Source organism: Leopardus geoffroyi, chromosome A3 (assembly GCF_018350155.1).
Source record: "Leopardus geoffroyi isolate Oge1 chromosome A3, O.geoffroyi_Oge1_pat1.0, whole genome shotgun sequence".
NCBI lineage: Eukaryota > Metazoa > Chordata > Mammalia > Carnivora > Felidae > Leopardus > Leopardus geoffroyi.
The window spans coordinates 120,833,913-120,848,753 of NC_059336.1; the positions used below are offsets into that span (position 1 = coordinate 120,833,913).

Consider the following 14,841-nt stretch of genomic DNA (forward strand, 5'->3'; position numbering starts at 1 on the left):
TCTCCAAGAAGGGGAGTTTTCCCAAAAGACCAGAACACCCCCAAGCTCAGTGGTCAATACAGGAACAAGCCAGGGGCGACTGGGCCACTGAACAGCTGCAGCAGGCCCTGCCCCAAGTGCAGAGGACTCTGGCATCTGCCCCTGGGATTAAAGGGGTAAGTGCATGACTCAGGGTGGGAGTTCTGCCCAGGGAATCTCCCAGAGTGGGTGCCTGGGCTGCCACGAGGATTTCCCCATCACCAAGCCCCACTCTCTCACAACAGCAACAAAGAAATAGGGCTTCTATAATCAGAACCTACATTCACTGCCAGAGCAAAAGGGTTTCTCATGTTAGCTAAAGATACACTCTAGCTACCAAGATTGTTCATTGTAGGCTTTTGTCAGTGTATATGGATGGACATCTCAAATTCTAGAAAAGTCAGTGGCAGGAAAGAGAGATAGAAAATTTAACAAAGAAAGTAACTTTGGAGAAAACAAAGATAATTACAGAAAATGGATGGGTCCTAGAGTAAGTATGATAGATGTGTTATGACACAGACTAAAGAGTTTTTCATATCCATACAAAGTAATGGGCTCCTATAAAAAGATGGACTCCCCATCTTCTTTTTCCTTCTTCAATCCTTTATTCTGTTTTCCTTTATTCTGCCCAACTTGTTTCCTTAGCCTTATGCCTCCTAAAATCTTATTTTCCTTCTTGTCTATATTGAAACCATATAGACCGGCTGTCTGCATCTATCATCCTTGCCCTCGTTTACCTCAGTATCTTCCCTTCTATGCTTTTGGCCTTTGCCAACACTATAGCACAAGGTTTAACAGATTCTGGCCTATTTATATACTTTTATATATATGGAGCTATATTCAGGGAGGAAATCTCAAGAGAGAAGAAAGAGCTATTTGCCTCAGGACAGACTATGAAGGAAAAACACTCCATTTTCACAGTCCTATAGAGCTAGAAAACACTTTCTATTTGTATTATATTTAATTTTTATCAAATTAATACAGGTACATAATTTTTAAAGTCAGAACCAAAAGGTCTATTACGAATAAAAGCAGTTTTAAGCTTTACCCCTCAACCATTCTCGATTTGTGTAGGTGTTTTCTTTGGCACTTACCTATTTATTTCTAAATATGCGTACGCTGCTATTCTTTGATATCTTAATTTCAGATTACCAACTTCCCATCATGGCAGAGGAAGTCTTAATTCTCCCATATCTACCTCTCCTACTACGCCCTTTGTCCCCAATTCCCTAACAGTGATTTCATATGATTTTTCGTTCATTTGTTTGAAAATATCTTCTTTTCCGTGTTTTCCCCCTCTTTCATTGTTTGTTTGTTTCTGGAATTCTTATCTACCATTACTGGCCCTCCTAGGTTGATCTTAACTTTTTCTTCCAAATTTTCTATTTGTCTTTTGGTCTTTTTTTTTTTCTTTCTGAAAGTTTTTCTCAGCTTTGTCTTCTAACGTTTATCTTGAAATTTAAAATTTTTGGGTATCTAATTTCCAAAGGTTCTTTCTTGTTCGTTGCCCCCTTTTTTCTTCCCATATTATTTATGGATAAATTATCTTTTCAAAAATTTCAGCTTTTTTTTTTTTTTTTTAGTCCATGCACTCATTGTATAGCTCTACTGCATACTCTGTTTGTTTCTTTTACTCTCTTTCAAGTTGCAGACTGTTCAGTGTTCTAAAACACTGACTTTGAGAGCTAAGCGTGAGGCCTGTCTCCTGGGAGCCTTCTGTTGGATATTAATGGCAGGAGGATCTTTGCACTTTAGGGAGCTCTCCTTCCATAGCTATAGCCAGTCATCTCTGTTCTGGTCATTCAGTGTCTCCTGAGATAAATCCTCAAGTCTCCCATATTAGATGGAGAATGGGACCAGGATCAAATCAATCAGTATGCAGACTTTCATTTTATTGCCTTTTAGCCTTGCACCTTCTTGTTTCTCCAACTGTGCCTGCCATCCCAGAGTCTGGAGCCTCTCAGTTCCAAGTAGAAGAGGCTTTTGGAGTCATTTCATCTAATTCTAATTCTCCTTTTACAGATAAGGAGAATAAAGCTCAAAAAATTTATCTGTCCAAAGTAATACTGTTAATAAATGGAGAACGGGAGACTTGAATCTGGGCTCCTGCTTACAACCAATGCTCTAGTCAGCTGAAAAACTGCTTCCAAAAATGTCAGAAATGACTCAAGACTTTTGTTTCCAGCTTCCTGGAAATCCTGGCAGACTTTTAGGAGGTGTGTCATGACAGCTAAAAGCTGCAGTAGAACTGAAATAAAATGAGTCCCACATCTGATCCCATCAGAAGAATGACAAGACTGGTCAGGAACACAGGCAAATTTTGAAAGTGAGCTGGTTAGTTTCCAGATGACACAATGGAATTACCACCACTGTTATTTTAAACTTCAAAATTTGATGGGTGAAAAAAACTTGACAGCCCTATCTTCATGAAGTATTATCCTATCAAAGTGTCTCTCTGGGCTGGAGTAGAAGTGACCTATTTCAACACAGCTGTCTCCTAAATGGTGCTCCATGGGAAAAAATGCATTACTTGAGAAAAGGAATTCCATAATTAAGAAAGTATGGTCAATGCTTTACAGAAATCTACACTGGTATCTTTAACACAGGACTTTTTAAAACCTTTAATATGCACTGTGGAATGGCATATGTGCCATGCCATGTACCATCCACCCAGTGGATTTTCGCACAAAATCCCTTTTTTTTTCCAACTCCTAGGACTAGTGTTCAATGAAGACACTTTGGGAAATACAATTTGACCAATATTATATTTGTGAAAGTCCTGCTATGGAATATTTTGGGTAAGAACACAAAATTATTTGCTTCAACATTAATTACAAAAGGATAGAAGTTATCCCATAATTTAAAATACACATGATGAGTCAAGTTTATATGTTTAAAAGTAACTGTATATCATTTACAGTGGCATTACTAAAAAGATATTTCACTCTCTGGGGGCCTGGTGGCTCAGTCAGTGAAGTATATGTCACTGGATTTCAGCTCAGTCATGATCTCATGACGACACCGACAGCGTGAAGCCTGCTTGGGATTCTCTCTCTCTCCCTCTCTCTCTCTCTCTCTCTTTCTGCTCCTCCTCTGCGTACGCACACACTCTCTCTCTCAAAATAAATCAATAAACTTAAAAAAAAAAAGAAAAGAAAAGACAGTTTACTCTCAACAAACAAATGGTCTGTGCGGTAATGGTGAGAGACAAAAGCACTAACCCATATTATCATTAAACATTTAAAATGAGGTTTTCTCCTCAACACATACTATTCAGCCTGGAAGTGGGTCTGGCAGTGGTAGACTGAAGCGAAGCTGGCAGGGTCTCTGATTTGATCGTTACATTGGTGACCGCACCATCCATCCTCTCCGGTTCACACAGGCCTGGCAACTGGGCTGCCTTCTCCAGTGTGGGTAGTAACTGATCAAACTGGTCAAGGTCAGCTGTAAACTAAGAACGGAAACCAAAGTTAGGGAAAATATATTCTATACTTTACCTGAATCAATGTAGAAAAAAAGGTGCTCCTGGGGCACCTGAGTGGCTCAGTTGGTTGAGTGTCCCGACTTCGGCTCAGGTCATGATCTCGCGGCCAGTGAGTTCGAGCCCCGCATTGGGCTCTGTGCTGACAGCTCAGAGCCTGGAGCCTGTTTCAGATTCTGTGTCTCCCTCTCTCTCTGACCCTCCCCCGTTCATACTCTCTCTCTCTGTCTCAAAAATAAATAAACATTAAAAAAATTTTTTTTTTAAAAAAGAAAAAAAGGTGCTCCCTTATACTCTGTGAGTTAAGTGTGACTATGAGGGAAAGAAAGAAGAAATAATCAGGAAGATTGGAGCCTCACTGAAATTACGTGAGCTACTAGAAAAAATGTGGATGCTTATGATATTAATACAGTGTAAGATATAAGATAATATACACATAATATGTGTCTACTATATTTGGGTACAAAATTTACGCTCAGGAAAAAGATTGGACTGCAAAGAAGTATCAAAAGTACTGTGTTACACTGATCATGGATGATTTTTGCTGTCATATTTTTTTTAAATCTTGTAAAATGACTTACTATATGATGGAATGAAAAGTAAATTCACACTGATGTAACTTTATAATTTGAAATCGTTTGGGAAGTATCTTAATAAATAGTACATCAGCTTCAAAGATCCTAAGAAGGTCACTTCCACTTGAGGATTTAATAAAATAAGAAACATATATTCTAGGAGCTCCTGGGTGGCTCAGTCGGTTAAGCATCTGACTTTGGCTCAGGTCATGATCTCACAGTTCTTGAGTTCGAGCCCTACAATGGGCTCTGTGCTGACAGCTTAGAGCCTGGAGCCTGCTTCGGCTTCTGTTGTCTCCCTCTCTCTCTGCCCCTCCCCCACTCACGCTCTGTGTGTCTCTCTCTCTCAAAAATAAATAAACATTAAAAAAATAAATTAATTAAAAAAAACCCAGAAACATATCTTCTAGACTAGACAGTGTATCCCTACATCTGTATGAGGTTATACATAGGAGGAAACTGACCTTTATTTCCCAATATTATTCTATTAGGATTACTTTGAGATAATTCATCAACATAAAACAGGGTTTCACTATTTAATACAACTAAAATTTATATTTTCAGACTGCATATACAGAATTATATACATGCATTTTTTAAATGTCTGACATCTTCCACTTAACATTACATTTCTGATTCAGAGATCTTGTCACATGTAGCAGCAGTTAATTTGTTTTCACTGGTGAAAACGAACCCATTGTACGAACATACCACAGTATATATCCATCTTACTGTGATGGATTTATGGGTATTTTCAGTCTGGGGCTAATACAAATAAAACTACTATGAACATTTTTGCACGTGTCTTTTGTTACACATGTGCAAAAAAGTACTAATTATAAAGGAAAAGACTGGCAAATTGGACTACATTAAAATGAAGAACTTCAATTCATCAAAAGTACCATTAAAAGAAAGAAAAGGCAAGTCAAAGCATGGAGAAGTTTGCAAATATATGACCAACAAAGGACTCATCCAAAAAAATGTAAAGAACTCTTATAAGTCAATTAGAAAAAGACAACATATTGGGAAAATGGGCAAGCCACTTGAATAGGCAATTTACAAAAGAAGATATCCAAATGATCAATAAACATTTATTAAGGAAATGCCAATTACAACTATGAAGTACCACTACCACAGACCCCAGAATGTCTAAAATTTAAAAGACTGACAATACCAACTATCAGCAAGGACATGGAACAACTAGAAGGAATTCTTTGTACACACTAGGAAAACTGGCATTATCTACTAAAGATGAACATACACGTATCTTATAATCTTGCAATTCCACTCTTAGTATAAACTCAGCAGAAATGCACGTACATGTAAACTAAAACAGATGTACCAGGATTGTACAGTTAATTTTAAGGAGTGAGAGTTTTAATATAGTTATTATTTAAAGCTGTTTTTCAGCTTAAAAAACAAAGTATTAATTTACTTGTACCAAGAAACATGAGGGATAGCCTCATCCTCACAGAGCACAATGAAGAATTAACCACAATAGTGGTTATTGCAAATGGTACAGAGACAATACGGAGCACTATGAATGCAGAGGAAAGAAATGTCTGACGAGGACTAGAGGGGGAGGCTTTATAGAGATGATGTCTGAACTGGTCTGTGAAAGATGAGGAGAAGTTCAGCAGACATAGAAAGGAGAGCAAGGCAGAAGATGCTTAGAAGAGACATGGCTTATCCCAGGAATGGCAAGGACTTCCATGTGCCTAGAATGCAGTATGTCTGAGGGAAGAGAGAGATCTCTGTGAGACAAAGGGAGAATATAAAGGTGGCTCAAGAAATGAAAGACCTATGCACACTAAGTGTGAATCTTGTTTCACAACGGAGAGTCTCATTAATAAGCTGCTTTGTAACTATATTTCCAGCTATCTCATACTTGTCTATATTCCATCTAAATAAGTTGTTAGCTCCTAGGGCAAAGAGACCATATTTTCAGTTTTTCTTAAATTCCTCCCGAGTCCACGCAACTATTCAATAAATGAAGCTGGCTGTTAATTTCACTCCACCCCCACTTCAGCCTGAACATAGAGGTTTCTAATTCATAACAATTTATGCAAAGATTTACTTGTGTTTACTTCTGTGTCAGGGCCTGTTATGTACCCTACTTCCCAGAATATTCGAAGTCCCTCTTCTGATAAGGGCTGAAGGCTGAGAAGAAAAACAGCCTCAGAAAACGCTTCAAAGGAAATTGAATAGCAAAGCAAGCCAGACGAGACGGTCTTGTCCACCGCCTCACACTTCTCTCCCATTTCTCTTATATCGGAGCTTCCCAAACTTAGCTATACATCAGAGTTCCCTGGTGAGCTCCTTTAAAATACTGACTTCTGGGTTCTATTTTCAGAGTTGGATTCAACAGGTCGGGTTAGGAGGAGGGGGCAGGAAAGGTATGCTCAAAAATCTCCAAAGTTGTGAACTGATTTTATAGAAAGAAGAAAACATCTACTTGCTTAGAACGCCACATTAAAACTGTAGCCCTCTGAAGTTCCAACGAGAACTTTTGAGGGCATCCTGTGATTTTTTCAACCACTGATACTAATCTTTTAATATATGCTCAGTGGGTAGGACAAAACACAGCCTGAATCCAAATCTGGTTTATGGCTGGAGGAAAACAAATGAAAAGGGAAAAATAACTATGCATGTTCATTCTCTAAAGCAAGGAATTACCTACCTGGCTCTGGGACTCCAGTTTAATTTCCTCAGGAGCAGGTTTGGTCATTGGGGTTGGGTTTGTGTTACAAGGATCCATCTGTTCTTTCTTTTCCACTTTCACCTTCACATCATCCAGGCTCAGGTTTGGAGTTGATCTTATATCTTTCTCATCTTTATCTAAAAGATATCGTAGGAGCTGATGGTCTTTTGATTCTTTTTTCTTTGAAGCATCCAGTTCTAGTTTTACGCTCGAGTTCCCTTGTACCTGTCCAGTCACTGACACAGAAGTAGACGCACTGTCCTTTTTATCAGGCTCGACAGATAAAGTGGTGATATCCGAGGGGCTGCCCTCCTGTAAGAGCCTGTGCAGAATCTTGTGCCGCTCTGTCAGTGAGCTATGAGAGGAGGGGCAAGAGCCGCTTGAAGAGTTAGCAGAGGCCGAGCCGGAAGTGCCTGAGCAAGACAGTACCTCTTTGCAACTTGTGTCTATATCGGCATGCCGTAACTGCTGCTCTGCTGTTGTTGTCAGAAGCTGCACTAGTTTGTGACTGGTTTGGGAGTATTTATTGTCTCCATCTGAGAGTCTGTCATTGTTATGCAGAAGCCCGGAATCCAGAGGTTTGCCATCACTAGAGCTGTTGTCGGACTGAATCATTTCATTTAAAATGGATGCAATCTCTTTGTTATCTTTGGACTCAGCTTTTGTGGGCTGTATATTTAATCTGCTAGGTGAATTCTGCGAGCTCATCTGCCTGAGGACTGGAGAACTGGCAGAGAAGCCAACGGAGTTATTGGGTCCTTCATTCATACTCTGTAAAGATGTTACTGGGATGTTTGAATAAGATCGGTTACTATTATTACAGGTAGTACCTGTCATGCCAACGGGAGAGCTTAATGTTGGAATATTAGGAGGAAACGAATTGTTTGGCATCCTGGGCCTTGTTGCCAATCCAGAACTAACTTGTCTCCTGGGAGACATGAACTGTGCGAGAGATATTCCTGTACCTTCCATAGGAGAATTATTGAGGTTTAAGGAGGGGTTAGTGCTCTGGGAACTGGCCTGTCCCTGGTTTAAGGCAACACTGGCTACAATCTGATTTCCAGGTGAGCATCCAAAACTCCCTTGGCTGTTGCTAGAGTTACTATGACTGCTGCTATGGAGGTCTGAGCTCTGTTGGCGGTTCACTCTGGGAGATACCATGTTGTTGCTGGATGGTGGCAATGTGGATGAACGAGCCACACCATGAGCCGGAGAGATACTAGAATTGACGGACGGGTTTACTCGGGAAATTGACATTCCAGAATTAGTGTCATCTTGAGGAGAAAGACCACTGTGTTCCCTAGGAGGAGAAAAGACATTATTCAAACATCTCCACTGGTTTCCATTAAAATATTTTTATGATGCATATTATAAACCAAGACCATTAACCTCATTAATACTGCAAGCCATCAAGAAAAGAGCTTCTGTATCACCTTAAACTAAAGAGAAACAGTGGACTATTAGTACTATTGTGAAATATTAGCACCACTTAATGGGAAATGGTGCTCAAACTTCCATAAATTTGATAATGGTTTCAGTTATAGGAAAAAGAAATCTTTCTTGGACTTGGAAAAAATCCAATATAGGTACTTTTAAACTTTTCAAAATGTAATATAAATACTTAACATTACAATAATATTTTTGGTTGAGAAACTTCCCACACCTCTGTTTATAAAGTCTTTATTCATGACTCCCTTGTTACAGCTTTTAAGTATTTCAACTCCAAAGAGGAAGACTGGGTAAGGAAAATACTGTGTCACTGATGTAAAAATTAAAAAGGGTGATATGCAGACATAGCAGATGTTTTGAAAGAGAAATCACAATATGAAAAAAAGAACTGTGCTAATTCCACTCACAAGAATAAATTAAACTAAAATTAGAAAAAAACAGAATACTGAATTCAGATTTTCATCGAGCTCTTTACTCAAATCCATAATTATGACAACAGATTTGTGACTGGTATTACCATGTTCCAATAAGCAAATATATCAGATGAGGAAAAGATGAAGTGAGGGGAAATGTCTTTGTTTTTGTTTAATGCTACATTTTAAATAGTTACAAATGTAGGGTTTTGAATAATTCATAGGATAAAAGAATGGTTCCATGAATTTACCATATATACCAATGTAAAATGTATTTAGAGAGGGGAACAAATTAGAGGCAATGACACTCGAAAATCTCAAGTTGATAGTTTAATGACTTGTAGTTCCAGAAACTGTCAACTTGAACTCAGGAGCCATCGAGTCTGCACTAACGAAAATATAACACTTTTAAAAATAAAAATAACAATAGTAACAAACTCTGAAAGCTTTTATAAGACCAAAGTTCACACGTGGAATGTTGGATATTTTTAGCCACTTTTTTGGTTTTTACCCCCAAAACACATATTTTCAGCCTAACCTTCCCTGTGTCCCTTTTTAAACAAAACAAAACAAAACAAAAAACAAAAACAAAAACAACAAAAAGTAAGGCTACTGTTATGCGACAAAACTATAAAACCCAGTATGGATATACTGATTATATACTCATCACGCTAGTTTTAATTTAGAATTTTTGTTTTCTAGCCATTAAAGAGTATAAAAAATTTCTTCTCTAAGAAGAGATATGTGAACTGACTTATATCATATGAAGCTCTCCAAATAAGTACCTGTCGATGATATGAATTCCCATGATGAAAGGTTGCATGTCTGGACTTTGAGGGTAGCAAAGCTTACACTTGGTGTGGGCGCTAAGCATTGTCCCATCATTCAATATGAATCTATAGGATGGGCTGGACGCAGTGCCACGGGTCATCACTGTTTCAAACGAAAGAAAAACCTAGTTAAAATTCTGACACTTGCACTTTGGGTGGAGGAGAGTTACCATGCCTTCCTTCTACCTCGAACCTCATTTTAAATGCCCTCCCAACCGCTGCCTGCTCAGTCAAAATAAAGAATACCTGAGACAAAGCAGAGACCTGAGCGGGGGAAAAAGATTCTGGTTGAAATAGACCACTTAATGACAAGTTTTCATTTAGTACTACTTGAACGAGTGCCTCTTCACGGAAGTTAAAATTATGAAGAAACTTCAAACCAGGCAAAAAAAGTCAACCTTAATTTTTCTCCATAATGGGACAGCTCTTCAAATTGATTAACTGACCATTAAAAATACCAGGAAGTAACCTTCTCTCCTTTCCCTTTCAGTATTACCTCAAACAGGTTTTTTTCTTTTTCTCCTTCCCTTTGCTGGCTGATTATTTAATGACAGCTTTACTGAGATGTAATTCATATACCATGAAATTCACCCTCTCTATGTTTTTATTAGTATGCAGAGTCACTTAACTGAAATTCAAATGTAATTTTTCACTCAGGAATGTAAATCACTGACAAATTACTGTATTCACATATATGTATTGTTTTTGATGTTTGAATTTAGTGTAGTAAGCAAATTAAGATAAAGCCAATGGTTACTAATATAAAAAACAAAAACTAGGTTAAGGCAGTCAAATTACTACATAAACAACATGATCTGCTTTTGTCTTAAAGCTTTGTTAATAGCAGACAAATTCTAGCCATATTGGTAAGTGTTTATTAAATATGTAAAGGTGATATCAGACTACTAAGAAAATGTCATAGGTATTTTAGCAATATAATAAAATTCTATTTTAAGAAAGATTTAGTAGGTAGATTCAGCTATACCAAGGTTAAAAACCATATTCACTGAAAAACAAGAATTACTACCACAAATGACTATTACAATTTAGCCTGCAATAAATGTTAGTCCTATTCTTCAAAGACATTTCAGAAAGCCCTTCTATTACATTTTAAAGACATGTTAAAAAGACTTAAAATGACCAATCACTAAATATTTTTTGAAGCTACATATTACTTTAAGTAAAGAGAAGACATACTCTCTTTTATTGCTTTGGGTATACTTTACATACTGAAGCGGGCATAATCTGTTGTAAATCTATACCATACACAAATCAAACTAAGTACCAAAATTAGGATATAAACTTAATTGAAAGGAGTAAGATTTATGTCCAACCAACCACATTCCTTACCCATTTGGCAATTTCGGCCAAATCACTGGTAGATTTACCAAATATAACATTCAGAGAAATTTAGTACTTAGTGAAATAACATCTAATGAAAGACAGTCTTAAAGGAAATGAGTAATTTTTGTATAAGGATACAAATAAATGTTTGGTGTACCTAAATCCCAAACTGTTAAATCTTTACCAATATCTTTTGGAAAATATATCTACAACAAAAAGTAGCATTTTTAAATAAATTATTAACTTGGGATAATGATAAAGCTATAGCTATGTAAAGTGCCAAGCAAGATATATTTCATGTTATTTTGCTTATGCCATTTGGTCTATTTCTTCATCATTGTTTATTGACCTTAGGATCTCCCCATTCTGCTGGAAAACACTGGCTCTTCACTATTGAGCTGAACTGTCCGATATGGTATCCACCAGCCACATGTGGCTATTTAAATTTAAAATTAAATAAAATTTTAAATTCAGCTCCTCAGTCACACTAGCCACATTTCAACTACTTAATAGCTACATGGGGCTAGTGTCTCCCATACTGGACAATACGGCTATGTACAATCTGACTACCACTTACATTTCCAATCTTATTTTTCATTGCTTCCTAAACATTTCTTCTATATCTCTTTATTTTTTATTAATATATTTATTTATTTTTCAATTTACATCCAAGTTAGTTAGCATATAGTGCAACAATAATTTCAGGAATAGAATCCAGTGACTCATCCCCTACATATATCACCCAGTGCTCATCCCAGCAAGGGTCCTCCTTAATGCCCCTTGCCCATTAAGCCCATCCCCCCACCCACAGCCCCTCCAGCAACCCTCAGTTTGTTCTCTATATTTAAGAGTCTCTTATGTTTTGTCCCCCTTCCGGCTTTTATATTATTTTTGCTTCCCTTCCCTTATGTTCATCTGTTTTCTATCTTACATTCCATATGAGTGAAGTCACTTTTGTATCTCTTTAAATAAGAGGCAGATAACTTCAGACATTTATTTTTCTTCATCAGCTAAAATAAACATAAGGGCTAGTTCTGTGTCCCATTCTTGTTTTCCACTCTCCTTGAATTGTGCACAATGCTTTGCATATAAAATCACCCAGTAAGTACTTGCTGATTGACCCTCAACTTGAATCTCATCTAAACAGACTAATAATGACTTGTGATCAACTACTATAACTTTTCTTTAAAGGATAGATTTTAAATCTTAGCTGACAAGATAAATGCTTATATCTCAGTTTATGTTCTTGCTCTTACATGACTCTGGACTTAATTTTTATAATGAAAATTAATGGAGAGAAATTTCTTGATTTGTTGGTAAGCTGTATAAAGTGAGAAAGAACTAGAAACTCAGACCAGCATGGGAACACTAAGATCTTTAATGTGGATTACAGAAACATGATTGGTCCTTTGGTAACTAGGCTGCCTTAACTTGTAGGATTATGTCTATCTAAACTAGTAAAAATTCCAAAATTGGGGAACCCTTCTTTATTCAAGGAAATCATTACACTTAAAAATTTCAAGTTAGATTATTTATTTTGGATGGTAGTGTGTGGAAAAAAGACAGCACACATAATTCACACAGTCACTCTTTGAAAAGAAACAAAGGTAATATTAAATAGAGTAAAGCTTTAATTATTAGAACTTAATTAAGACTATCCAGTTAACTAAAATTCTTCTGGTGCTCAACTGTCCAGACAGAAAGGTAAACAGGACAGTAATATGGTTCAATGAAAAGAATAAGAGCCTAGAAGTCAGATTTAGACTTGAACTCTGACTTTGTCATTTACAAGTCTAGGACTTCATAATGCAAATTAACCTTCGCCCATTATCACTAAAACGGAGCCAGTAATGTTGTGAGATAATATCTCATATGGAGCTTAGTACATAGCAGGTACTGAATGAATATTTCCTGAATAAACACCAAAGAAAAAACAAACACAAAGTACATACGTCCTGAGTCATACACATTCAACCAATCCCTAGATACCATTCACACCAATAGCTTCAATCCTATATAATGATCATTCATATTTTGAATTAAGACATGATTTTACAGCTTTACAGAGCTGGCTGGATAAACATTTGCTCTGCAGACCAAATTTTCACTTAAAACGGGTTTCAAGGTTTACGACTGGACAAAACTATTTGGGATGTCATTTTGATCATAGCTCCTGGCCTTGTTTTCCAGTCTAGGTCTGCCAGGTATATAGCTAGCTACTATTGTAATTCCTGACTACTGTGTCCATTTCTACAATTTTTAGAACACTTAGTGTGAAGGGATACCATTGATGTGGCATTATTGACACCCCCGAAATTCTTCTAGGAACCTTTAAAATAACAACTGTTTGCATCCCCCCTCCAGAATAGGCCTCAACAGAGCTATGAAGCAAAGGAAACCATTCCCTCTGGCCATAGTAGCTGTAAAACTAGAGCTATTTGGGTTTGTGACTCCACCAATCTAGTGCCGAGATCACCTCAAGGAGCATGCGCTACTGACAGTAACTGTATGGGTAGGTATAAAATGTGTGGCAGAGCACTACAGGTCAATGCTGGGAGAGATTTCTTTTTCCTTTTGGTATTTCCCTAGATATGTGCAGAAAGAATGCAATTTAAAAAACTGTTATTAAGGTAAAGAAAAAAAATTACCCCTCGATGCTCTAAGATATTCAATCACCAATGAGCAAACCCTATTCAGTATATCAAAATTTCTAAAAAAGAAAAATAAATTCATATTTTAAATACTTTCAACAAGCCTCACAAAAAAAGATTTTCAGTTAACTCTGTGATAAGGACCATGGAATTAACCACATTACACAAGTCTCAGAGAACATCCTGGTTAATCATTCATATGGGTGCTTATGTTTTACAGCAATGCTTCCAAACTTCTTGATACTATCAACTCCTTCCAATTGTCTTGTGATTTTTTAAATTAAAATAACTTTATTTTGTGATTATAACATTAATAGAGAAATGAACAGAGTAAGATAAAGTCATTTGTAATCCCATCACTCAGAGATAACCACTGTTCACATTTTGTAAGCCTTCTAGAATTGGATAAACAAACATACAGAAGTGAGTCCTACTATATATGCTGTGCTTTCATAGCCTACTTTTCTTTTTTTTTTTTTTTTAATTTTTTTTTTTTTTTCAACGTTTATTTATTTTTGGGACAGAGAGAGACAAAGCATGAACGGGGGAGGGGCAGAGAGAGAGGGAGACACAGAATCGGAAACAGGCTCCAGGCTCTGAGCCATCAGCCCAGAGCCCGACGCGGGGCTCGAACTCACGGACCGCGAGATCGTGACCTGGCTGAAGTCGGACGCTTAACCGACTGCGCCACCCAGGCGCCCCATAGCCTACTTTTCAATAGAACAATATATCATGGACATCTTCAAAGCCAAGAAATGATGATCCATTACATCACTGATAATAAATAAGCAGTTCTTTAATAAAACTTTCCTAGGTTATCTAGACCAACACTCCCCATGAATGCTACTCTCCCTAAATGCTGATAGATGTGCTACAGGACGAAGTATTCTGAGGAAAATAAGTCTGGATAACAAAATTAAGCAGGTACCTTTAAGGTGGAACCTCCCAGAAGCTTAAATACCTTAATTATGTCTTATGAATCCCCAAGAGTGGGGGACTGAAACATTCCCCAAACTGAATTCAGCACGAAACATAATTTCTTAGTTATAGCTATTAATGTCTTGTGGAATGTAGGTTTACGTTTTCCAAACTTCTCTGTAAGAAAACATCTTAGACTATACACCCTGATTCAGTAGTGTGGGTGGAGTCCAGAAATCTGGTTTAACAACTTCCCTCAATGAATTTTATCAAGGACCTCTGGGATGCATTTAACCCAAACCTTTCTTTTTTTTTTCAACGTTTATTTATTTTTGGGACAGAGAGAGACAGAGCATGAACGGGGAAGGGGCAGAGAGAGAGGGAGACACAGAATCGGAAACAGGCTCCAGGCTCTGAGCCATCAGCCCAGAGCCCGACGCGGGGCTCGAACTCACGGACCG

At 37.4% G+C, this 14,841-nt stretch overlaps 1 protein-coding gene across 6 annotated transcripts in view; it reads right to left on the minus strand.

Moving 5' to 3' along the window:
- Positions 1 to 14,841, minus strand: part of NCOA1 (nuclear receptor coactivator 1) — a 242,724-nt gene that overhangs the window by 41,325 nt on the left and 186,558 nt on the right. For all 6 annotated transcript variants that reach the window (XM_045447551.1, XM_045447552.1, XM_045447549.1 and 3 more), the window contains 3 exons: positions 9,423 to 9,570; positions 6,755 to 8,075; positions 3,289 to 3,469 (listed from right to left, as the gene is read on the minus strand). In XM_045447551.1, coding sequence (XP_045303507.1) covers positions 3,289 to 3,469; positions 6,755 to 8,075; positions 9,423 to 9,570 — 1,650 coding nt within the window. The remainder of the gene's footprint in view (positions 1 to 3,288; positions 3,470 to 6,754; positions 8,076 to 9,422; positions 9,571 to 14,841) is intronic.